The sequence below is a fragment of the Malus sylvestris genome, chromosome 5, assembly GCF_916048215.2.
Source record: "Malus sylvestris chromosome 5, drMalSylv7.2, whole genome shotgun sequence".
In the NCBI taxonomy this organism is placed as follows: Eukaryota; Viridiplantae; Streptophyta; class Magnoliopsida; order Rosales; family Rosaceae; genus Malus; species Malus sylvestris.
Window position 1 is genome coordinate 754,877 of NC_062264.1, and position 26,750 is coordinate 781,626.

Genomic DNA, 26,750 nt, shown 5'->3' on the forward strand with positions numbered 1-26,750 from the left:
TCCTTACTTTGGCAGAGGCATGGTTGTAAGCATGTGCCATCACCTTAGAGTAAGTCTTCCAAGTGTTGGCATTGATCATGTACTTGAAGAAACAGTCACGTAGGCCTTGAGGGAAGTCTTGTCATTTGCCTAAGTGCAGCAAGAATACTTATGGCTGAAACGACCGGCATACTCTCATAGTGACTCGTCCAGCTTTTGGTGAATAGTGTACAAGTCATCTGCAGAAACAGTCACGTAGGCCTTGAGAGATAAACAGTTTCCTCAGTTCCTCAAATGAGTCCACTGTCTCAGGTGGAAGATGGCAATACCAGTTTAGAGCTCAACCAGAGAGGGTGGAAGGGAAGATAAGACATCACTCTTCGTCGGTGCACATCCGATATGCCATGGTGGACTCAAAGAGGTTAAGGTGTTCAATCAGGTCCTCCCTTCCAATATAGAGTTGTAAACCAAGCTTTTGTTTTGTGTTTCCTTGAAGGGGGGGTGTCGAGGATCCTCCTTGTGAGATGGCCAGGCCTAGGTTGGTTCCAATCAGGTATCTCGGCCTGACGTTCGACCTTCAACTTGTTTACTTCCTCAAGGAGCTGTAGGACAAAGGGGTCCTAAGTAGAGTCATGTACCATTGGATTTTTCTTTCGTAAGTCTCCATCGCCTCTTGGAAGTAGGAAAGTTTAAGCAAGAGCGTGTGATTTTTCCTTGGACTCGCTGTACTGACTTCTAGGGTGAGTCTGTCGAAATACCTCTGAGTCCCCTATACCTTCATATTCCTCTGGGACCTATCGTTCCTTCCCTAGATTGGCAGCTGGCCTAGGTTGTGTGAGGGGACCGAGTCTTTCAGAAACCCTTGGGTCATCGATCTTCGAGCTTATGTGGAGAGGATTCTCTCGACGTTACTTTAGGAAGTCTCGGCAATCACGATAAACAATTTTTGATCCTTCCAACCTTTCTGCAAGGAAGTGTCTTCCTCCACTTCTCCTGCTTTGGGTCGAAGCAGCTGGGTTGAGAGAAGTCTCATATTGATCAATGTTTTGATGATTAGCTCAGTCCTCATTACTGATACCCATGTCGAAGAAAAGTGACCCTCGGTGTTATGGGGCACCCAGATGATGGTTGATATCCACAAGGGCAACAAGCTTGCGTGTTTGAGTACGCCTAGTTTCATGGAACATCTCGAAGAGTTTTTCATATTGTTCTTGGAGGATCTTATTCTTTATTGTTATCTTGTTGTTTTGAGCCTCCAGCTCCTTGACTTGAGCTTGAAGAGAAAGCTTCTTTCGTTACTTCTTTCGCAGCTTCACACTAGGCGCGAGGGGGGTGTCGTTCTATATGTTGTGGCTTCCTTCACTCCTCATGTTGGAGAGGGATGCCTGGTCAAAAGAGAGTGTACGAATGGTGGAAACTAGTTTGACAAAGCTGAAGAGAGTGGAAATAAGTGTGTTTCCCACATACGGCGCCAAATGTTGATGTACAAAATCAATGAGGACTTTGGTACAACAGAAAGTGTCAAGTTTGTGACCTTTGCTAGATTGCTCCGGTCATCAGTGTGGATAAGTATGTAAATGGATAGAGACAGGGAAGCAAACATAAGATATACGTGGTTCACCCAGATTGGCTACGTCCACAGAGTAGAGGAGTTCTCATTAATTGTGAAAGGTTTATACAAGTACATAGGTTCAAGATCTCCTTTAGTGAGTTCTAGTGAATGATTTAGTACAAAGACATTAGGGATTATTGTGGGAGAATGATCTCCTTTTATAGAATAGAGTTTCTAGCTTTGTTATGACATTGACACGTGTTGTGTTGTGATTGGTCTCTGATGTTGACATATGTTATGTTGTGATTGGCCCCTAATATTGACACGTGTCGCGTTGTGATTGGCCTCCTGGTTGGAGGGAAACTCTTATGGTTCCTTGATAGTATAACGTTGACCGGTGCTTGGTAGTTTCGGGATTGGTCAAGTATGGTACAAACAAGTTCATATGATATTGCAAAAAATTTCCTTTATTTTAATTTATGACTTACCTTGCATTTTACTAATATATAGAATAAAAAAGATATATTTTACCTTCCACAAAAAAATTATTCATATTTTAAATCCTTTATTCTTTGGGTGGAGATATTTCTTATTTGAGTTAATTTCATATTTTTATTTTTATTTTTTTAAAAAGGCTTGTTTGAAAGTGCTTTAAAATAGCTAAAAAAGCTTTTGGTGAAAATATTTTTGAAAAAATCTTTAGTAAAGATGCAAGTGAATCTTGAAAAAGTACTTAAAGCGCTTTAAGTGTTTTGAGAACCCGAAAACATTTTTGTTATAAGTATTTTCAGTCATTTATAAAACACTTCCAAACGAGCCAATATATGCCAACGATTGAAGACTACAAGAAGTGAGTGCCACCATTTAGGAGCGAGGTGGGTCAGATTGTCTAACCAATTGGTTAGCCTGACCATCTAATATTCTTGCACATATTGATACATTATCGGCCATTGACATCTAATTGATACTATATCCTGCATTCCATAGTTATCAATATTTTTGTTAACAAAAGTCTAAGTGGCAATCAACTATTTGACATCATCTTATTTTGGCACACCAGCTGAAGGAGAAATTTTTATGTGTAATGAGAATATGAGTCAGTACAGTATATGTCTCGATACAAGTAAAGGGACACTTGGAAAAAAAAACAAACTACCTTCAGTTGTATTATGACATGAGGTGTACCATCCCCAATTATGCTTCATCACGCGGGGCAAGCTAAGGTGGCTGCTAAATGAGGCACATGAGTACCACTAAAGCTATTAGCCGAGAAGAGGGTGGTTCGACCACTACCACTATGTTGGAATCAAATTCACACACATCCACAAATGGAGGTGAAATCCAGTTAGAATGACCATATATATCTCTGTGGATGGAGAATCAAACCACTGGTAGAGTTCTAAGAAGGAGTATATATGACGTGCCATACATTAGAATATATCCTTAATGAATATCCAATGTTGAGGCGTACATGAGATGCTTCTCCATGCCTACGTGTAGATGAACAGCATGCATGAGGGAATATATATACACATTGTAGAAAGAGAGAAGTCAGATAGAGCCCTTGATAAAAGAGTATTTATAAAGATCTTGAGAGAGTAATCTCATTTAGATCAGAATCAATCTAGGAGGAAATCTAGGATAAGATTAGACCTGGCATTCTTGTCGTGTTTTTCTTGTTCATGTCATTTTCATAACATACCTGATATCTTAACAGGTCATGTCATGTAATACCATTAAGATGAAAGAGTAATATGACCAAACCCATTACCCGTTAAAAAAAATATATTTTAAATCAATAAATAATCAAACGAAAAATGTAATACTAAAGTAGTATCTACATACCACATAAGTGAGATCAAAGAATCCAATGATAAGAATTTAATCTCACAAAAGGTTTTAATCTCGTATGAGACTAAATCCTATGGGTATGCTTGTAGTAAGGTTTTTTTAATTAATGTAGAAGTGTGAAAAGTATAAGAAAAAATTACAAATGTTTTTTAATTAATGTAGAAGTGTGAAAAGTACAAGAAAAAAAATTACAAATGCTCGTAATGACAAACTTTACAACTTTTGTGAATATGTCAACTCCAAAATTCACCACCATAATACCATAAAACTATAGATTTAAAAATTTAGTTGTTAGTTGTCGTTCAATTTTGTGCTTCATTATTCTCACGAATTTTTTTTTCAAATTTTATCAGCATATGCAGAAAGATGAATAGTTTGAATCATTAATATGATGTATAGATTTTTTACGGTTGATGAAAATATTGCTTGGAATTCATAAAGTCTCTAAAAATTATATAACATTGACTCATATTTCAATTAACTGTAAATATCAGAACGTGATATCAACGATCCGAATAGTTCATTTTTTAGCATCCTCTAAAAGATTATGTCTTTAAAAAATGAAATCTAAAAACTGAAATCTAGTGAGAAGAATAGAGTGTAAACGCGGTTTATGGATTATGGTGTTAAATTTCGGAGTTGACACCTTCACAAAAGATGTAAAGCTTGTCACGAGCGATTGTATACATTTATTTATTTTTACATTTTCACACTTCTGCATTAATTATTATAAATTTCTATTAATTTTGTACTAAAACAAACACCACTATTCATGAGGGTTTGTAGGGTTTAAAAAATCAAAGGCAATGTACCCATCTCAAAGCGTAGAAGATGCAATCACGATTGTTTGCATATTTTTTTCACATTTTTTTACACTTGTAAATTAACTATTATGAATTTTTTAATGTGCTTTGGTATCTTTAAATTGCTTTGATATTTTTAATGTGCTTTGAATTTTTAAATCTCACTTATATGAGATTAAATACTGTAGCTATTGTAGAAAGGTTTTTTTAGTAGTTTAAATACTGTACCTTTGACCCATTTGTTGACACATTTCACCTCCCTTTCCATCTCTATGCAATGTACACAATCATTCATGCTCCCTAGCTGCAACACCACTCCATTTTACCCTTCACACTTTGCATCATCACTTCATTTTCACCCTTGGGCCATTGCACACCACACACACCAACTTGCCATGCATTTCATCCCTAGCCTAACCTGATTTTCTAAGGTTTTTGGGGCCTATAAATACATGTTTACACCCCTTGGCCAAAGAACAATCCCCCATATTCATCATTTTATCACAGAAATTCGTCCATACACACCCTAGGAAGCAAAACACCCCAAAAACACCATTCTAGTGCCTAGAAAACATAACAGCCACTCCACCTTCTTCCACCCTCTTTGCCTAGTTCTCCACCACCTTCCAACCATCAAACACTCTTCCACACTCACCCTAAACCCCTCCATATCATTCCCCATCCATTCTACACCATAAATCCACCCAAAAATCTGTCCACAAGCTTCATGCCGCAACAAGGAGGAAGGGAGATCCATTGATGCACTTGCTTTCCAAGTTGGAGCATTTTAGGTGTTTTCTTTCCTTTGATTTTAATGTCTAATTTTATGTATCTTTGTATTGCAAGAATGAGGAACTAAACCCCCTTAGTTGGGGGGTGATTCGAAACCATGTACATGCTTGCAATATGATTTGATTACATTCAGTTGTTATTTCATAAGTTGCGGATTCAATTCGTTCATCTACTTGATTGATAACTTATTTGTGTATGTTGATTGAGAGTGCACGCTTAGTTTTCATGCATGAATATGATGCTAGATTATGAGGGAGTTTCACCTAATAGTTACAATCTTATAATCACAAGTAGTGAAGGTCGCTTGAAAACGATCGCGTTGAATGAATTCTTGGCACTAGTTTCATGCTCATCATAGTAACGAATGCCTCGTCAACACTTATAGTTCTCATTGTGCTTCATGATTCTTGATTGTATCTTTATTGTGCTCATCACGTAAGGAACCTTTGAGGAATGCTTTGAATTGTTGTATGCGCTTTTCCATCCAATTCATTAACTTAAGGAGAACTTGAAGGTTAATTTAAGTGTATCTAATTAACTTGGGGTGTTGAGTTTCATAATTTATTGAAAGAACAACTGAAAATCATTTTGTTTGCAAGTGTGTCATGTGTGGAGAAGAACCTCCTAACTAGCCTTTTATCCATCCTTTTCATCCAAAAACGTTTTACAATCTGTTTTGTTTTAAAGTTTCTGTTTTGTTTTCAATTTTCGTCCAAAACAAATCCCCCTTTATTTTGAAGTCTTAGATTAGTTAGAAAGTGTTTTGATTTGTGTTTCTAAGTGTTTTGATTCAAGTTTTCATCCAACTTCGTCCAAGTTCTTGTTAGGTTCTCAAAACTGCCCAGAAAGTGGTTTTTAGGCAGTTTTGAGTCATTAGGTTGCTGTTTTGAGTTTTATGTTTGTTTAAGTATTTTAAAGTATAGTTTTGCATTCTTTGAGTCTAGTTTAGTGTTTTAAATTTTGTTTTTATGTTTTTAAGTCAGTTTTCAAGTGTTTAGCAATCCCTCATAATCCCCGGCCTAGAACGATCCCTACTTACATACTTTACTACATTTGATAAAAAGAGGGTTTAATTTTGTGTGTTAACTTATTTTTCGCATCAGCCATCTTCTCCAACTTCGATTTTATTATATATTAACTTGCTGATTTTGATGATTCAGACACCTACACTAGAATTTAAACCATTGTCGGATCACGTCAAGTATCACCTTCCATTCAAGGATCAATTCCATGCTATGGGCCCTATCCAAGTTTAGAAGGAAGTTTCGTCTGGCTGGAAGACGTTAAAGCAAGCGCTTCTTGGGAAGCAACCCATGTATTCAAATAAGGAAGATTTTTGAATTGCTCCACGATTGGTTTTGCGTTCCTAAAAACCTTCCCTTTTCTGCAATGTTATTTTGCCATGATTGTCATTTTTATTTGTTGCTTGTTTAATTATTTTTGGTGTGGGTTTATTTTTGAAACATTGACAGATATGCAAGGTATTTTACATTCATTTTCATTAAAAAAGGGAACATTAAGCAGAAAAATACAAGAGAGAGCCTTCACAAAGGCTGCTTAGGAGAAGTCTTAGTAGTCGGCGGAGCCCTAGAAGGAGGAGGCATCGGAGGTTGATCATTTGGAGCTTCATTACGCGATACAGCCTCAGAAGATGAAGGCAAATGTTGTTGGAACAAACCCACAAACCTCTGATGATCAAGTAAAATCTGACCATCAGATTCCTGCATCTGGTCAATCTTCCTCTTCATGTTTGTAGCATAGTTATGTGCGAGCCTGTGCAACTGTTTATTCTCATGCTTGAGCCCTCTAATCTCCTGTTTGAGACTCATCACTTCAGCCGCCAATGATTCAACCTGACGGGTTCAAGCAAATAGGCGTTGGGCCATATTAGACACAGAACCTGCACACTGCACACTGAGAGCCAAAGAATCCTTAACAACCAACTCATCAGACCGTTTGGAAAGCAATCCGTTATCTTTGGGAGTGACAAGGTTTCCAGCCACCACCGCAGCAGTCATATCATTCTTCATCATCGAATCCCCAACGGTAAGAGGACCAGTATGGGATATGAAGGATGGGCGCCATATGTTGTCTGGAGAAGGCATGGTTGGCTCTTCACCAAGGTTCAAGTCAAAACGATGGTCGGAGGGGCCAGACATTTTCAAAGGTGTTGAAGAAAGAAGAGGTTGGACAAGTCAAGATTGTAGAAGTGCAAGAAGGGAGTTTCTACAGGTAGAAATTCAAGTGTGCTTTGAAACGTACTGCGCGCCTTTATAAAAACCAGTACTCGACGAGATTTCAGAGATCGAAGAGGCCAATTCAAAAATCGAAGAGGTGTTAGCTTTCTCAAAAGTTGGGCTTGCTCAGAAACCACAGGCCAATCTTCTTTTCCAGATTTGTCCGCACTTGTCACATGCAACCTCTGCACTCGACGGAGCTCAGAACTCGAAGAGGCGAGCTCAGAACTCGAAGAGGCAAGCTCAGAAATCGGAGAGGCATCTGCTTTTCCAAACGTGTCAGCATTTTTCACATACACACTCAGCTTTGCGGAAATCACGGGCAGTTTGTCGAAGCGCTGATTCCAGATATCGAAGAGGCATCAGCTTTATCCAGACGTGTCAGCATCTGTCACATATACACTCAGCCTTGCTGAAATTACGGGCAATCTGTCGAAGATTTCTGGTGAAGTAGAAAGCACGTGAAGTTTACTGTTCAATCATCCAACGGTTGCCGACAAAAGTGAAAGAATAGTACCGATTATTATTTCCTATAAATGTCGACCTGCACCCTCCATAGCAAGGCAGACATACATAACCTTCCGTCATCTCCGAGAATGCCTTCCCAACGAAGCCTCTCGAGTCACTCAGTGTTCCTTATTCCTTGGGGTACCTCTGCAAACAACTCATCCAAAGCAAAAGTATTTCATATCATGAAGGTTGAAAGCAAGAGTATCTCATATCATGCTTTCTCCCTGTCCTTCTCCTTGTCGTTGTTTTCATCTGCGGGACAAGGAGAAAGAGAGCAATCAGCCAGCACTTGGTATCAATCTTCCGATCTGGAACCGACTACCTGGAACCCCTTCTTGATTGCTTACCTAGCCCTGCTCTCGAGTACTCATCTTCAACATCTTATGCTTCCTCTTCGTCTACCACATCTGTTTGGGGAATAGATAAGGGAAGTGAAAATGATACCTCGAAGCATGTGGAGACAATGTGCTAATTCATCATCAGCTAGGGACAAGGAGAAAGAAAGCAAGAGGTGGGCACTTGGAAAGATTGAAGAAAGAAACAGACCATCACCTCTACCTCGTGCCTGCCTGCCGTGCAGAAGAAACAAGCAGAGAAGAATGCAGACTGCACATCAAATCAACCCAGCAGAAGGAGTCTGATTTGAAACCAAGGAATTCTCGCTTAGAATTCCGAACCAGTTTGAGATCAAAGCTGTGGAAAGACAACAAGATCATCTATCTTCAAAAACCAGATTTGAGTTCTTAAACTCTACTCTGTCTGGTTTTTACTTTGCCATACTTATCATGTTTATTCGTTGTTTGTTTGATTGTGTTTGTGTGAGTTTATGCTTGAAACATTGAGGACAATGTTCGATTTAAGTGTGGAGGGTTAACCAAGTTGTTTTGCATGAAATTCGTGGAAGTTTAACACCCATTACTTCTAGTGTTGTTCCTTGCTGTTTTTAAGTGTTTTTATGCTGTTTTGGAGTGTTTTAGTGTGTTTTGACATAAAAATCCGAAAATCTCATAAAAATTTGAAAAATTATTTTGAAAAACCCAAAAAGAGTTGTTTTTGTGTGTTTGTTTGTGTCTTAGGGTACCTTCCAACACAATGATGAGGATTTGGCTTTTAATTACATGACTGTTAAAGAGAGTTATAAACATGAATGAAAATTTGATTTACTCTTTGGTGTATGCTTGGTTGTGGTTATAATTTATGAATTCACATGCAATCATAAAGGAAAAATCAGTTTTTGTAACATGCTTGAAAGAAGGAACTCAAATGAACGCTGCAACCTTGTGAGAGTTAATAATCTGTGCATCATTGTTTTCTAAAGTCGTTGCATGATCTCATTATTCTTTGCTTGGTTGCTACTTAGAAGGCGTTTCATCATTTAGTTCCAAATGCTAGAACTCATGCCTATTTCATTCAAAGCATGTTATTGATTTGCATAACACATATTCAAGATGAAGTTGTGTAGTGACCACCAAAGCCAAATTGTCGTGCCCCTATTTCATTATGTGTGTAAGTTTAACCCCGTTGAGCCTTGTTAAGCCTATGTTCTTTGTTAACCCACACTATCCTTACCTAGCCTAGTGTTAGGACCATCCATACCCTTGTTCTTGAAGCATAGTAAAGCATGACTTTATCAATGTATTGTAGAAAGCAAGTGTGGGGGAAGTGATTCTTGTGTGTGTGTGTGTGTGTACCAAAGTCCTTAATAAGGCACGGGTAGAGAAAAAAAAAGTATGAAAAAGAGCTCTAAAGTGTTGTTTGTTAAAAAAGGGTCCAAAACATTGAATTCGGCCCTAAGTGTTGCATGAATCTTCCCTTTGTATGTAAAAGTTGATTCTGCATTCTAAAGTGATTTCCAAGTGTCTATTTCATTGCTTTGCTTGCTATCGCTTTAAGAACGTTTGTTATCCCTATCCTTTCTTTGTTAGCCATTACCCCCAAGCCCTGTTACAACCCTTGACTTCAATCTTGAGTCTTGTGTGTTTCAATTTGTGGAGTTCGAAATTGGTATGAGCATATGGTGTCATTGGTTCTTGCATCTAAGTAGTAGCATTCCATTCATGAGATCATATCTAAACATGCTTAATAACTCCAGAAAATTGCTTTCTTTGTTATAACATATGTGAGTCCTAATCTTTCGTGTTTACATCAATCTTCTCACATATACTAGTCTAGGGTGTGTAGTCAAAAAATGTGTGTGAAAATAGAGAGTATCTTGTAAGGAATTGAGCAAACTATCTAAGGCATGTTACTACATTCAAAACATCGTTTTAATTGGTTAATTGTGAACTAGTAAGTGGTGACTGTGATTAAGTATGTGCTCAAGTGTAAGGATGACCAAAATCTATGGGAATGATGATTTTTAACACGTCATGTTTCATTAAAAATCCCTAAGGCAAATGTTGGAAGGTTAGGTTGTGTTTTGTTTGTTTTGTTTCATTTTGTTTCTTTGGTTTTGCTAGAGGGCTAGCAAAAGCTAAGTGTGGGGGCATTTGATAGGAGCATATTTATGCAACTTAGTTAGCTTATTTCTTGGCATTTACTTAGTTTAATTCTAGTTATTTTAGTACTTTAAGCTATTTTCGTGTGTTTGTAGGTTCAAATAACAAAGTTACCAACAAAGTGTTATTTGGAGCATTTTGGAGCATTTTTGGGCCAAGATTGGATAGTGCAAGCATGGAGACATAAGGATAGACGTTTTTTAAGATTTGAAGGCTAGAAATCAGCATGTATGTGTGCAAGTGTGTTGACCTACAACTACAAACATTCATCCACTACACCCATTACATCCACTCATTACCAAACATCCATCCACTACACCCATTACATCCACTCATTACCAAACACTCACCCACTACACCCATTACATCTACTCATTACCACAACACTCACCCACTAAACCCATTACATCCACTCATTACCAAACATTCACCCACTACACCCATTACATCCACTCATTACCAAACATTCATCCACTACACCCAATACATCCACTCATTACCACAACATACACCACTACCACCTTAATTAGATGGTGGTCCTCTCCCTAGCCTATAAATACATCCACCCTTCACCATAATAAGGGAGAAAAAATCCATCCAAAACATACACACATCATCTACACAATTCTCCACTCTTTGCCGTATTCAATACAACCTTCATCCAAACACATCCATTCATCTTCATATCCATTCCTCCATACAAACAAACCTTCAAACACTTACCAACACCATGTGCCGTAGCAAAGGAAGGGAAGGAAAGTGGTTGGACGTGCTTGCTGTCCAACTTGGATCATTGGAGCGTTTAGGTGTTTTCTTTCTTTTGTTTCTAATGTTTAAATTCATTTTCTTTCGTTTGTTGTAAATATGAGTGGCTAAACCCCTTTTGGCTAGGGGTGATTTCAAAGCCATGATTATGTGTGCAATATAATTTGATAAATTCCAGTTATGAACTCTTGAATCGTGAATGCAGTTGGCTTAACTATTTGATTGATAATTTATTTGTATTTGTTAATTAAGGGTCGACACTTAATTGGCATGCATAAATCGTTGCTAGAATATAAGGAAGTTTCACATAATCGTTACAAACTTATATTCACATGTAGTGAAGGTCGCTTATAAACGATCGCGTTAAGTTCAATTCCTAGCATGAGTGACATGATGTCATAGTTGCAAGTGCTTTGTCAATGCTTATGATTTTCATTAAACGTAATGATATGTCATGTAGGGAACTTTAGAAGAATGTTTTGGGTTGTCGAATGATGTCATCCAATCTAATAAAACAAGGAAAATCTGAGAGTTAACTAGTGATGTCACGGTTAATTTGGAGCATTGTCGTTCATAATTCAATGAAGTAGTAACTGGAAATCGAGTTATTTGCATACATGTCATGTGTGGAGAAAAAGTCTCTAGCTATCTCATCCATCATCTTATTTCTCAAATTTGTTTTACAATCTGTCTAGTTTTTCATACTTGTTTGTTTGTTTCAACTTCGTCCAAAACTCAATCCCCCTTTACTTTAGTGTATCTAATTAGTTAAAATCTGTTTTAATTTGTGTTTTTAAATGTTTTGATTCAAGTAAAAGTCAATTTTCGTCCAAAGTCATTCCTAGTGTCTAGTTTAAGTTTATTTAGTTGTTCTAAGCTGGTTTGAGTATTTTAAGTTTGCTTTGAGTCTTGTGAGTCTTGTTAAGTATTTTTTAAGTTTAGTTTTCTTTTTTTTTTTGAGTCAATTTAGAGGTTATTAGCAAGCCCTCCTAATCCCCGGTCCAGAACGATCCCTACTTATACTTATACTACAGTTGTCAAAAGAGGGTTAAATTTGAGTGTTAAGATAATTTTCGCATCACTAAGATAGAAGTAATCGTACTCAGGAACGAAGTTCAAAGCTACCACTCGATTGATTTTTGATTCGCCCTTTCGATTATTCCCTCGAATAGCCCAGGTTTGCATAAACTTTTCAGAGGTTGGATGGTGCACTTGAAGCTTTTAGATCAAGGGGTCATGTCCTAATGTTTGTAGTCCACCTATTGTAATCGCACTTAATATGACTTGAACTTCCTAAGCTACTAGCTAGAACACCATGGAATGTGTTAGGTCCTTACACGCTACTCGACTACCGTCTAGCACCTTTTAGAACCTTAACAATAATAGTATGGTGTACCACAAAGAGCGTAGTAGTAATGGAAATAATGCTCCACTCTGGATCAGTATCACTAGGGTTGTAGGCCCACTTGAGAGATGGTATGGTAAGTAGAATGAGCATGATTCACGAGTGACTAGTGTTTGGCGAAAAGTACAACCCACGGTACCCAGAGCCACAAATCTGTGGTAATGGATGGTGTATAGTCTGGAGACGGAAGTCATCGTTTATTTATATATAATATATAAATACATGGTTTTGGGGGGTGTGGGTGTGTGTGTGAAGCTGACTTGTTAAGTTTTGTTTAGCGAGTAATGTTGCACTTGTTATATTTTTCATACTACATTTTTATCGCCTTTCTAATAGAGATAGGATTTACGCTTGTTGAGTTTTGTTTAGCGAATAATACTACATTTATCATATTTTTTATATCACATTTGTACCACCTCTTTAACAGAGGTGATCTACCAATACAAGTGAATCATATCTCTATTAGAGAGGTGGTAGAAATGTAATATGAAAAATGTAATAAAAGTAGATTTTTTATTTTTTTTGTTGTTCAGCTTTGTTTTGTGGAGAATGAATGGATGGGCCATGCCACTCCCCTCTACTGCTGGGTCAACTTGCCGAGGAGTCGAATAGATCGGCCCCGAGGAAATGCAGGCCGAGGTGACCGTGACACTATAAATATACGAGGCAAACGCACTTGTTAGATTGTCTCCAAATCACAAAAGGAAGTTTTTAAGGAAGTCAGAGCCTTTGATTTCACAAAGGAGACGCATACAAAAATACACAAAGATAGATAACAAGAAAGAGAGTGGGAGAGTGTGTAATAAACAGTCTATAGAGAGAGAGAGACCAATGAAATTAAGAGGAGATTCAAAAAGTGAGGTTGCAGTGGTGGATTCGGAGGATATGTCTGTTGATTGGAGAGGCAGACCCTGTAAGCCTACCAACCATGGTGGAATGAGGGCTGCTGTTTTTGTCCTTGGTCTCTCTCCCTTTCTCAGAATTATTTAGTTTACACCATATATATATATATATACACACACACATACATGTGTGTCTCTGTGTGTGATCTTATTTAGCTGTCCCTTGTAGTTCTTGGCATTGCTGATGATATTAATCTAAATGGTAAATGATATATATACATAAATATGCAGGTCTGCAGGGTTTTGAGATGATGGCAATAGCAGGTGTTGGGAACAACCTGATTACGTATGTACTAAGTGAGATGCACTTTTCACTGTCAAAGTCTGCAAACATAGTCACGAACTTCATAGGGACAGTCTTCCTCCTCTCCCTCCTTGGTGGCTACCTCTCTGATTCATACCTTGGGAGCTTCTGGACCATGATCATCTTCGGCTTTGTCGAGCTCTCTGTAAGCAGTCCAGTTCCCTCACTTTTTTTTTTCTTTCTGATTTTACATTTATATGGTGGTGTCATGATTTCAAGCACTATATATACATGTGTGTATATGGTGGAGTTTACATATATATTCAAGATTCTCTGTCTCTCCTCAAATCCAAGTTTATCTTATTAAATGAAAAAAAAAAAATCTTATCTTATTTTACTAAAACTAAATCAATAAAGATCCAAAAGTAGTCGACTCTTATCATTTCAGACTCCTATACAGTATACACCACCAACTTAAAAAAAATATATATGTATGAATGTTACATGTTGGTTTATAAAGAAAGTTGGGTTCTGCCATAAAACCAATTGGCAATATGAGAGTAGCCCGATCTCTTATGAGCCCATGCAAGACCTTTCCTCCCTTCAATGTGGGATTCATTCTCAACAGTTTATATGGGATCACATTGTTTTGCATCCCCAAAGAGGAATAAAGCATATTTTATGTGGCATAATAATAGTGCTCCTGAATCTGAATGCATAAACTATGAAGAGAATACTAATTTTTACTTTCTAATTAGTATGATTAATGACTAATTTTTGGAGTAATTAAACTGGTTGCAGGGTTTTATATTGCTGTGCGTGCAAGCCCATCTCCCACAATTAAGGCCACTCTCCTGCAACAATATTATGTCATCCCATGAGCATGACGAGGAGTTATGTCCTGAGGCAAAGGGCTACAAGGCCTTGATATTCTTTGCTGCAATATACCTGGTGGCCTTAGGAAGCGGTTGCCTAAAACCAAACATAATCTCTCATGGGGCCGACCAGTTCAGGAGGGTCGACTCCAAGCAGTCTAAGAAGCTATCGTCTTACTTCAACTGCGCTTACTTCGCCTTCTGCACCGGAGAACTCATTGCACTAACAGTCCTTGTTTGGGTCCAAACAAACTCCGGGATGGATGTTGGGTTTGGAGTCTCAGCAGCTGCCATGGCAATGGGATTATTCTGCTTGACTTTTGGTACACCTCTTTACAGGAACAAACCCCCTCGAGGAAGTATTTTCACTCCTATTGCTCAAGTAATTAACCAACCTGATGATCTCACTAATTGCCTCCTCTCTCCCTGCTTCTTTAACTTCTCCAATGTTACTGTGTGCTTTTTTTCTTCTCTACTTTTTTTCCGTCCTTTAGAAATTGAGGAGCCTTTTTTTTTTTTGTTAATTTAGTCCTTCCTTCCGTTTAATTGTTGAGATATATTGCTTTTGTTGTAATTTTTATAAGCTGAGTTTGGTTGATATAATCACTTTTAATTGTTTGAAAGCGTTTTAACTCAAATTCCGTTAAACACAGCCGAATGCAGTTCTTTGAAAAATAAAAAAAATAATAAAAAGTCTTTTTTAAAATTTTTATATTAAAAACTCTTAAACGACTTTCTTTTATCACTAAGGGTACCCTTTTTTTTTTAAATTATGAAGGACATTTGTTTTAATTCAAAACCCTCATAAAGTGTGACTCTTTTTTTGTTTTTTGTCCTTATAGCACAAAACATGTTTTTAATAATAAAAAAAAGTTGTATAAGTATTTTTAATTGAAAAAAGTTTTGTGAGGAACTTTTTTTTAGTTCTCCCTATAAAAAAAAAATCTATTTACTTGATCAAGAATTGTGTCTCTTTGAGTGTGCCTGGTGTGTGTTGCTGTTAAGTGACTTTCTTATGGCTTAGTTTCTATTATATTGTAATTATTCATGGCCTGAGAGTAAACTAGTGTATTTTTTTTCTTTGCTGATTTATAAAAAGATCTATTAACAAAATTGGATAGAAGCTTTGCTAAACACACCACTATTGCTGTGTGATGCTTTCTTTCTTTTCTTTCTTTCTATCAAATTGAAAATCTTGTATATGCCCTGTGAGCTTTCTTTGTACCGTTCACCTTAGTTATGAAAATTTCCAGTCCTCCAAAAAATAATAATAATAATTTGTATATGCCAGTAAGATGATTTGAACCCTTTTTGTCTTTCTTTTAGCACCCCCAACATATATACACACTAGTCTATACATTGATATATAGGTTCGATTTGGCACCGACCTAATACTTTAAAATATGAATAAATTTAGAAAGTGGGCTTGATCACCGTCTCTTCTCAATCCTTTTAATCAATAGTGTTAGAAAAAACACTCCACCAACAATAAATTATAGCAAAATACTTCAACAACTCAATTGGAGGGAAAAAAAAATCTCTCATCTATTAACAAGTCAGGTTCTAATTGATTTTAAGTTGTAAAATTTAGTTGGGGTTATAAAGTAAATTGATATTTCTTTATATATAAATTATGATGTTATCATGAAAAAGATATATTATTTTTATTAAAGGAAAATGGATTGTTCGAAACCATTTTACTAATTTAGGGGAGTCGGGAAGTTTCAAACTCGAAATGCATGAGTGAAAACTCAAAAATCTTATCCATTAGAATATTAGACCACATGTGTTATAGGTACTTAAATGTGAGAAACCCTTTAATTCACTGATCCATTTTCTATGCTCATCAGGTTTTTGTTGCTGCGTTTACAAAGAGAAAGCAAATCTGTCCTTCAAATACAGAAATGCTTCATGGAAACCGAAACAGTGTGCCAACGTCAAACCACCTCTTTGTTCCCATGTCACCAAACGTCACTACTCTCCTCCACACTGAAAAGTTCAGGTGGAATTATTCAAATGCTTAATTTAAATTTAGTAAAGTAACAAACTAATAAACTTCTACTTGTTTTCTTTTTTTTCCTTTTTATTGTTTTTATCTTCCTTTATGTCTGAGAATCTAAGATTAATACAAAATTTTCCCCTATGCCCTCTGCATTAATCAGGGAGAAAAAGTTTGAATTAATGTATCAAATCAAGATGCATCTTCTTTTGCTAATGTCAATTTATGTCAACGTCCTTTAAGAGCACTCTTTATCCTGCTTAATTTTGATAGAAAAAGTTGGGATTATGGAGCATATAGTAATCAGAACTAATTTCTATCTAATGACTCTAACTAGTACTACTGATACTGCAGATTCCTGGACAAGGCATGCATCAAAATTGAAGATGGAAGTCAGCGGATTGAAAGTTCTTGGAGATTATGCACCGTCGCACAGGTGGAGCAAGTCAAAATCATTTTCTCAATTGTGCCCATTTTTGCATGTACCATCATCTTCAACACCATTTTAGCTCAACTCCAGACATTCTCCGTCCAGCAAGGAAGTTCCATGAACACTAAGATCACGAAAGGTTTCAAAGTTCCCCCAGCTTCGCTTCAAGCCATCCCTTACATTATGCTCATCTTCCTTGTCCCTCTCTATGAAATTGTCTTTGTCCCTGCTGCAAGAAAAGTGACAGGAAGGGACTCGGGGATCTCACCTTTGCAAAGAGTTGGCGCTGGCCTCTTTATTGCTACTTTTTCCATGGTTTCAGCTGCATTGATTGAACAAAAGAGAAGAAACGCAGCCTTATATTCGAACCAAGCCCTTTCTATCTTTTGGATTGCTCCACAGTTTCTCATCTTTGGCCTTTCAGAGATGTTCACCGCGGTGGGGCTCATAGAGTTCTTCTACAAGCAGTCACTGGAGGGGATGCAGTCCTTTCTGACTGCCATGACATACTGCTCATACTCGTTCGGCTTCTATTTGAGCTCCCTCCTTGTTTCTCTGGTGAACAAGGTGACCTCAACTTCTTCAAATGGTGGGTGGCTCAGTGACAATGATCTCAACAGGGATAGGCTAGACCGTTTCTATTGGCTGCTCGCTGCGCTCAGCCTCGTCAACTTCTTCAATTACCTTTTCTGGTCTAATTGGTATTCTTACAACCCGTCTTTATCACCGAAAGAGTCCTCTTCCTCCTACGGAAAGGACTTGGAAAGCAATGGCTTCAACCCTTCAAAGCCTGTTGTTGAACCTCACAATTAATATTCTAACTTGATGAACTAATTCTCATATTCGTCGGCTCTTGTAGTTGTAGCAGTTGTACTAGTTGTACATGTACAAATTTAAAAGGAAAAGCTCCTCCATCGATTAACAGTATATATATATATACACACACACCTCTAATTATTTAGTGCAAATTAAGCATCTGCGTGCTAGCAGGTTTTATTTAATTATATGCGATATTTGAATCAAGAATTATTAGGAAGCTAATTAACTAGGTGTATGATCCATCAACTAAAAGTCTACACGATTCAATGAACCCTCCGTCGTCCTACTTCTATTCTATAGATAGATATTGTGTTGAAAAATATTAGTATTTTATGATTATTTAATTATTTGGATCTTAGGCCCAGCGTTAGAACTAGGTTTTTGTTTAGGGACTTGGATCCTCTCCTGAGCCCAAGGAGAGGATCCTCCTGAGCAAATGACTTAGGCCATTGGATGAAAATCCAACGGCTACAAACAGGGGGATTCATTTAAAGTTATAATAATTATAGCCGTTGAATTTTCATCCAACGGCCCAAATCCTTTGGTCAGGAGGATCCTCTCCTTGGGCTCAGGAGAGGATCCAAGTCCTTTGTTTAGTGATTAATGTTTAGTTTATTATAAATATAATGCTTGTTATTTGTTTGTGAACAACTTGTAGTTATTTAGTTGTAGCCGTCTCGATAATCTTTTTTAATCAAATAATGTTCATAGTTGTATTTCGTTTGTTTGTCTGTTTATTTTCTCCTTGGTATCAAAACAGGTTTAATCATTCAAGATTTAGGAGCGTGTATTCAATTGAGAATTTGAGAGATTATAATAGATATATAAATCTATTGAGTTTTATAGAGTTTAATTGATTTGTACAGGTTCCGTGTAAAATTTTGATTCAATTCCCTTGAACTCTCACGGGAAGAGGTGAGATTTGTAGATGTTTAAAATACACTCTAAAATATCTCAAATTCCATCTAATTCCTCAACTTTTCCAAATTCTTTAAATTCAATTTCTAATTGAATACATCTGTAATGTTATAAACTTATTTAAAACTCTAATTGAATACAATCAGATTTCTAAGAATTTTAATAAATAGTCTTAAAATCCTAATTGAATACAGATTGAATTTTATATAATCACTTAAAATCCTAATGGAATACCCTAAATTCATTAAAAGAATTAAAATGTCTCAAAATCCTAATTGAATATAACCCCTTTAATCTGTTCTTGATTCTATCAGTATGTATGTCTGTTGTTTATTTTTTGTTTAGATTGTCGCTGTTTTAGTTTGAAAAACAAAGAAGTCTGAAAAAGAAAAACTGTCATTGGGTTGGGCTGCCGGATTCACGCTGCACCGGAGCCAAGCCGAAACCTAAAGTCTGTGTAACCGAAGCCACCACGCCCAGCATCCGTGATCACCACCATCTTCTGCCCGCATCACGCCGGAGAACGTAACCCATGATCTTGCAACTCGACCCATCGTCACAGTATCTGCTCTGATTGCAGCCAGAATTCGTCCTGCCTGTAGTCGCACTAGTTCCCTGGTCATCGCCGATCCATGTCAGAAGTCGCCGTTTGATAGTGTCTGAATAGGAACCCAGAAAATCTCTGAGTTAGAATTCTGACGCTGCTGCTCGCTAGAATTTCTTGTTATCGGTGCGCTCTTGTTTAGTGCAATATGAATGATACCACTCATTAGCAATTTAGCACAAAAGAGAAAAATAGAAAAATAAAAAATAAAAACGAGAGAAAAGGAAAAAGAAAAGAAAAAGAAAAAGAAATATTTGGTTGTTTAGTTTGAGAGGCCCACGCAGGCAAGAAGGAAAGAATAGTGGGCCTTGTCTTGAAGGCCCATACTATTTGGAAATCTGACGTTGTTCTTCGCAACGATTATTCGAGTGTTTGAGCTTGTGACCACTCAAGTGATACTGTTGTTTTCTTTCGTTTGTTGATGCAATTATCTCGTTTGTTTAGTGACGAGGAGCACTCATATGTTTTATTTTTATACTCTCAATATCAGCATGCCTACATCATAACCAATTTGTCAATTTGCCATCAAGTCCAATTTGCCAGTTCAGTCCAGTGCTTCCATCGCCAGTCCAGTCCAATACAGTTCAGTCCGCCTAACGAAGTTAGTCCGCATCTACTTGTTGGCAAACCTATGTTGTACACCGCATGAGTTTGACAGAGATGTTGAAAAATATTACTATTTTATAGTTATTTAATTATTTGGGTTTTAGGCTCAACCCGTTGGAACTAAGTTTTCCTTTAGCGATTAGAATTTAGTTTATTATAAATATGATGTTTGTTATTCGCTTGTGAACAATTCAGTCAATAATTATAACCGTCTCGACAATCTCCTTTAATAAAATAATATTCATAATTATATTTCGTCCGTTTATTTTCAACTATTGTACACTCTTTTCTTCAACGCGTCTTTCCGTTGATCATGTAAATGGGGGGCTCCAAATGCTCTTTTTTAGGAGGAAAAAGGAAGATTCATGTAAGTGGTACGGTTTCTGCTTTATATATGCTTTTGGTTACTTTAAACACTAGTCATTTTTCACAAAAGCAAAAGCTAATCTATCTAGCCATATGTATGATGATGTAATTCAGAATATTGTGCAAGACATATAGATTATTATTACTTCCTGTAACTTGTAAGCCTCTATAATTAGAGTAGTAACATTTCATAATTAAGCTTAAAAATGGACAGGTATTGTTCCTGAACTGTCTTGTCTCTTTCTCAGTCACTTTGGCATTAAGAATGGAACAGGTCTCATACATGTCTTGTGTTGGAACACATTATCATCTTCCTATCTACTGTCACTGGCTTTAAGAGAATTGAGGGCAGTCTAGCTAGCTGGTACTTCAAAATAATTTACAACTTTTATATATGTTTGCTAAAGGAGTACTACTCTAAATCTAATGGTCCCCATAAGCAGCAATCTTTACCAACAAACTTGTCCCCTTTCTTTATTACTACATCTCTAATTCTATAAGTAAATCTGCATGTAGGTCATGATATATGATCACTCTGGTGATAGATAGCTTACCCTGTACAGATATGCTTGTTGGAGAAAATTTTTGATAAATATGGATAGGGTTATGACGAGGATAAAAGATTGTTTCAAGATACGTGTAAAATCTCAAAAACTCTAACCAAGGATTGAAATATCAGCCGATACACCGATATATCAATATTTTCAACTATTGATACCGATACTGGGGGGTAAGGCCATATCTTCCCCTATATCGACGATATATCCCTGATAAGTGTGATATCTTCGATATTTTGCCGATATTCTCGATATTTCCCGATACCTATAACAAAACCCAAAAAAATTCAAAAGTTTTGAAGCAAATTGAAACCCAAAAGATTTTTTGGATGTATGTGGGCAGTGATTAGATATGTGTGAAGGCTTTTGGCAATATCCAATTCAAAAGATTTTTTGGCGTATCCATTAATTATTACTATAAAGAATCTATGCACAATGAATTGAGGGGACATACGTGTCTTATCTGAAGAGAAAGAAATACACAAATCCAAATATTAAATTTCTGGTCAAATATATCTTTAATACCCGCAAGAAAATGATGCACATGTGTCTGAGCTTCTTGTGGACTCCAACGCGTATTTGAAAGGTTGAATCCAACTGGGGATAAAGGTTTGCAAGCATTTGGGGCTGAGGTAAATGAACACAAAACAATGTCTTCCTCATTAAGTTTAGTTTTATGCATATTGAACACAAAACATTGTGAATCCAGGTGATAAATTTTAGAGACTGTAGAAAGACATTTAGCACTGAGATGGCCGTCAAATCAAGAAAATCGATCCCCCCAGCAGAATGATGGAATCTTCATGGTGATTTTGCCCCGAACTTGCAAAAAAATTGCTATGCTTATATTGTCACAGACAGCATCATCATCAGCATGTGAGCGAAATTGGAGTACATTTGCTCTTATTCACATAAAACAAAGGAACCATCTCGCATATACTAGGCTGGCAAAGATTGTCTTTTGCTATTATAATATGAAACTTAAGCTACGTGATGAAAAGGCCGAAATGAACAAGGTTGCAGAAAATGACTACATAGACCTTCTTGACATTGCAGGGCAACCATCTGATGATGATAATAATCCAATTCAACAATGGATTATGACAGCTCACTTGGATGATAAACAAGGCAACCCTGATGCCGTTATAGCACAACATGCTGCCCAAGAAGGAGTTAATGTTAATAGAGTCATATCCGAAGATGTTAGGAGTGGAAATACTTCATCATTTGAAAGGGATATGCTTGGCACTCGGCAAGGTCAAAGACGTCCCTTGAGAGACGATGCCAGTACTGGTAGAAAGGAAAGTTCATCCAATTCGTCAGATAATGATGGAGGAAGTAATGCTGGATCAGGAGGTAATGAAGAAGGAAGACAATATAGCCCATTTACTATCGAGGCTGATTTTACTCATGCCCCCCAAGATGAGGATCATGGATGCAGAGAAACTGGACCAAGCATTGACGCAATTGGGAAGCAATACTCAGGGAAAAGAAGCCAACCAATCAATCCATTTGAAGATGACATGGCGATCAGTTTTGGATCTATGAGCATAGGAACTAGACCTAGTACTAACTCAAATGAATCTTATGATGGCTATGGGTATGTCATGTCTGATTATAATGGAACTAGTTATGGAGCTCAAGATGATGAAACAGACTATGGACCTACTAGTTGGGTTAATCCTAACTATCCCATGTATGGGAGGACAGTAGGGAGCTCAAGAGAGACATATGTGCACCATGTTCAAACATGGCTTACAAACTGCTCGGGTTACATGACTTGGTATGACTATTGTATGAATCTAGATGGTTGTTCCTCATTGTTTGAACCTCATAGAAGCTCTTCATTTATGTAGTTGGACACTTATCTAAATTGTAATCTAATGTTTAAACAAACTATGGATTTATGCATGGTTTATTCATTCTAATAAACATTTTATTAGAAAACTTTAAGTTAACACGCATTACATACCACTTATATTTCATCATATGTATATCTTATTATTAGTAAATTTTGAGTCTTATTTGTTCAATACATTCATTGATAATGTACATAACATCTATGAAAGTTTTAGACCAAAGTTATGTGTTTCAATGCCTATATCTGTCATTTTTGTTGATTTTTTCCCGATACCTAAATTGGAGGCCCGATATTATCTACATGGCTGATATTTTAATCCTTGACTCTAACCCATGGGACGATTTATAAGAATCCAACAGTAAGTTATGCATCATCTGAGGCTGATGAATCAAAAAATGTCAATATAGACGCAACAGAGATAGTGATTGACAAACCTTATTTTTGCAAGGCACTAGCTCACACTAGTTCCAAGGACGTCAAAACATGCTCGGCCTCTGTTGAAGCAACAGTCAAAACATCAAGGGTATACACTTTTGACATCACCAAGGTTGATGCTATCTTTGACCATCTACTACTTGCAAAGATCATCAAGCTTCGGACGGGGGATGACATTCCTAAGGCTGAAGATTTAAAAGGGAAAACATACTGCAAGTATCACAACTCAAACAAACAGACGACAAATAATTGTGTCGTGTTCTGTGATGCCATCCAAAGCTGGATTGACAATGGCAAACTGAAGTTCCCAGAAAAGACACAAATGTTAGTTGATGATGATCATTTCCCTTCGACAACGGTAAACATAGTAGATGCCCATCTGCCAAGGGATAAGAAAAAAAAAAAAAAAAACTGAGTACATCCCAACATACCACATCCCAAAACAGAATCCTTGACTGCATTTGAAAATCGATTCTCATCCCAAAACAACCCGCCTAGTTTCTTCTCGAATCCAGTCTATGTCGACCCAGTATCTGACTCCTGTTTAGATAAGTCTGAAAGCCCAATGATCATGTGCAGTAGATGCCAATTAGAAGTCATTATAGTCGAGCCAAAACCACAGAAACCTTCGGCCGAATCACCATAACTCGTACCTACGATTTCGGCAAAATCTCAATTAATGCTAGGCTCAGGTTAACGCCAACAAAGGGTTTTTGATAGACTCGGCCCTCAATAGCAGAATTACAAACCGTCTTCAGCTAGATGGCGACTTGATTTTGACGGGCTGTTTTATGATGAGGAGTACTATGTACACAACTTTAGAAGTTCAAGTTCATCCACGACCCAATGAACCTTCAAACCACCAAAGCCATACGACCACTGTTTGTATAGTTACAATTCCCCTATCGACGCATACACCATTTTACCTAAGTCCTAGAAATGTTGCTGACAAAAGATGGATTCCATGTTCCGTCAGAACGGCTCAGGAAGTTTCAGTCACAAAATGGCAGCCTAAAGAAATGTCAAAAAATGAGGATGATTGACAAACTCTGGCGATCATGACCGAGAAGGTAATTGATCGCGACTTTGAAACTGAGATTAAAGAATTTGAGAAAGGAATCAAACTTCTTATCCGGCTTGGAGAAATGAAAGCTTGCATCGAGCATTTCAGGAATGAGACTAAGAACAAACTTCCTCCACTACCGCCACAAGAACCATTGATTAAAGTTAGACGAAATCGACATCTGCCATTTTTTGGCGAGGCTCTAGAATACAAGCAGGAATTTCACAAGAAGAATTTGGCAAACGACTTATACAGCCTTCCAAAGGCATGTCATGAGTCTCTTGATTTAGCTTTAACTGGCCACGAGGCTGAACAAATTATCCAAAAATGTTTGGATTTAGGAATGAAGGCCAGATTCCAACACATTCATGAAGCCAGTGTTCTCAGCTTCGACGTCGACCTTTATACCAAATTAAATCTTGCATACCTCTTATTCTCTTTAGATGATCTGCATTATTTGCGACATCATTTTGAGGTTTTTTCGGCCGTATCATTATTCGGCCTCATGACCGAAGAGAATGAGTGAGTTAAAATCTTTGACGTCTATCCAGACACACGTGATGCTCACATCACATATCAGGAGCAGGTTCTCAAGGCTTTGCAAAACACAGAACCAAGTCTCATCACTAATGGAACATGTTGCCGAAGTTGAAGATAAAACGGCCACGCCAGGCACACTAGGTGCACATATGTTAGCTGTCGCTGAAGACGACATAGTTGGTGTACCGAAGATCAAGATATTCTGCCAAACAATCCATAAGATGATGATCGCAACCCAATAGGGCCTTCGGTCCATGACAACATGGAAATTAGCATGGTCCATGTCCTATCTGCAGAGTTCCAACCAACCACACCTCAACCAAGCTTTTTGGATGGTGATGTGGTTGCCGAAGAGACCACACAAGTCGACTTCGTGGCTATCGAAGGAAGACAAGCTCAGAGCAGACTTAGCCGAGCTATTTTCCCGCTCTTTGGCCGCCAACCTTCATCATCTGAAGCTATTGTACGTAACAACCCATGTTGAAGGGTATCTGATATCTAAAGTTTTCGTTGAATATGGGGCAACGGCAACATCATGCATGTTTCTATAATGAAAGCCTACGACGCTCCAATGATGAACTCATTCTATCTGGCGTGACCATGAGTAGCTTTGTTGGTGATAAATCTCAAACTAAAGGTACCTACCTTTAGAAGTAAATATCACAGGTCGAAATCACATAACTGTGTTTTGTATAGTTAATTTAAAGACCGAGTACAATGCATTGCTCAGTTGTGATTAGATCCACTAGACTGGCTGTATCATTTCCTCACTATACCATATCCTTATTTTCTAGGACAACAAATCAGCTGCAGTTCATTCGGTCGATAATCAACTGCAGTTTATCCAGTGGATAATCAGCCATTTGAGGCTAATATGATTCGAGCTCATTATTATGACGACCAGGTTAGCTATATCACTCTACAAGGTTTTAATGAAGAGGGAAGGCTGACCAAGATCTTTGTCCAGAAAGCCATCAAGGTTGGCACCCGGACTATTCAACAAGATTCGGTAAAGGTTGGATTGGCCAATTTAGCTGATGGTTCTGATGATTGATACAACACGACATGACAGATCCATGGTCGCAGTTTCATCTATTATGGAACAACTACTGGCCCATTGTTATACCATTTCTAAGCAGCTAAATGCTGGCGTAAACTTAGTAGAATTCCTCGCCGAATGAGACAACATCCCAGTTTTATCACTGGATAAAGTCCAAGCTGCACCAGCCAAACTCGAAGATAATCGTCCTAAAGTCAAAGATCAATTAGAGGAGATAAATGTTGGAATGAACGATGAACCTCGACCTTTATTTATTAGCGCCCTGTTGGCCCAACCTATGAAGACCGAACTTTGTAAATTACTCGAGGAATTCAAATATTGTTTTTCTTGGAGCTGCCATGAGATGCTTGTACTTAACTGAACACTGATCAAACATGAACTATGTATCAAAGCCGGATGTAAACTATTCTACCAACCTTCTGGATAATTCTCGACTGAAGTTTAGCTCGGCATAAAAGATGAACTTGTTTGACTTTTAAAAGCTGACTTTATTCGAACAGCCTGATACGTCGAACAGTTGGCAAACATCGTGCCTGATTTGAAGAAAGTGGTGCCTTGCGTATATGCATTGATTTTCATAATGTAAATTTGGCAACTCCTAAAGACCAATACCCAATGCTAATTTTAGATTTATTAACACCGCAGCAAACCACAAGATTTTATCTTTCATGGACGACCACGCTGGGTACAATCAAATCTTTATTGCCGAAGCAGATGTCCATTAAACCGCGTTTTTGGTGCCTTGGGGCATTAGGGACCTATGAATGGGTCGTTATGCCTTTTGGTCTTAAGAACGTCGATGCCACGTATTAGCATGCCATGAATGCCATTCTTCACGACCTGATCGGCACCGTTGTTGAAGTATTCATCGATGATGTTGTAATCAAGTCCAAACGCCACCAAACACATTTAGAGGATCTTTGGCGAACTTTCTTCTGCATGCGCCAGCATAAGCTAAAAATGAACCCTGCTAAATGTGCCTTTGGCATATTTGTAGGAATTTTTTTGGGTTTCCTTGTGCATCATCAAGGAATCGAGGTGGATAAGTGTGAAATCCCATTCCCGAATTTCACTATTTA

At 37.6% G+C, this 26,750-nt stretch overlaps 2 protein-coding genes across 2 annotated transcripts in view; both read left to right on the forward strand.

The window, feature by feature from the left end:
* LOC126622205 (uncharacterized) overlaps nt 1-26,750 on the forward strand; it is a 90,741-nt gene that overhangs the window by 2,422 nt on the left and 61,569 nt on the right. The window lies entirely within an intron of this gene.
* Nucleotides 13,093-17,869, forward strand: LOC126622200 (protein NRT1/ PTR FAMILY 4.4-like). The gene is made up of 5 exons (XM_050290874.1): nt 13,093-13,353; nt 13,526-13,743; nt 14,340-14,795; nt 16,264-16,415; nt 16,767-17,869. Exons 1-5 carry the CDS (start codon nt 13,224-13,226, stop codon nt 17,653-17,655), a joined length of 1,845 nt encoding a protein of 614 aa, XP_050146831.1. The 5' UTR covers nt 13,093-13,223; the 3' UTR covers nt 17,656-17,869.

Excerpts from the sequence above, each read along its gene's own strand:
- LOC126622200 (XM_050290874.1), top strand. The coding sequence starts at position 13,224 with ATGAAATTAAGAGGAGATTCAAAAAGTGAGGTTGCAGTGGTGGATTCG. Across the intron at positions 13,354-13,525 it reads GGCTGCTGTTTTTGTCCTTG|GTCTGCAGGGTTTTGAGATG; the intron begins GTCTCTCTCCCT and ends ATAAATATGCAG. Across the intron at positions 14,796-16,263 it reads TTTTCACTCCTATTGCTCAA|GTTTTTGTTGCTGCGTTTAC; the intron begins GTAATTAACCAA and ends TATGCTCATCAG.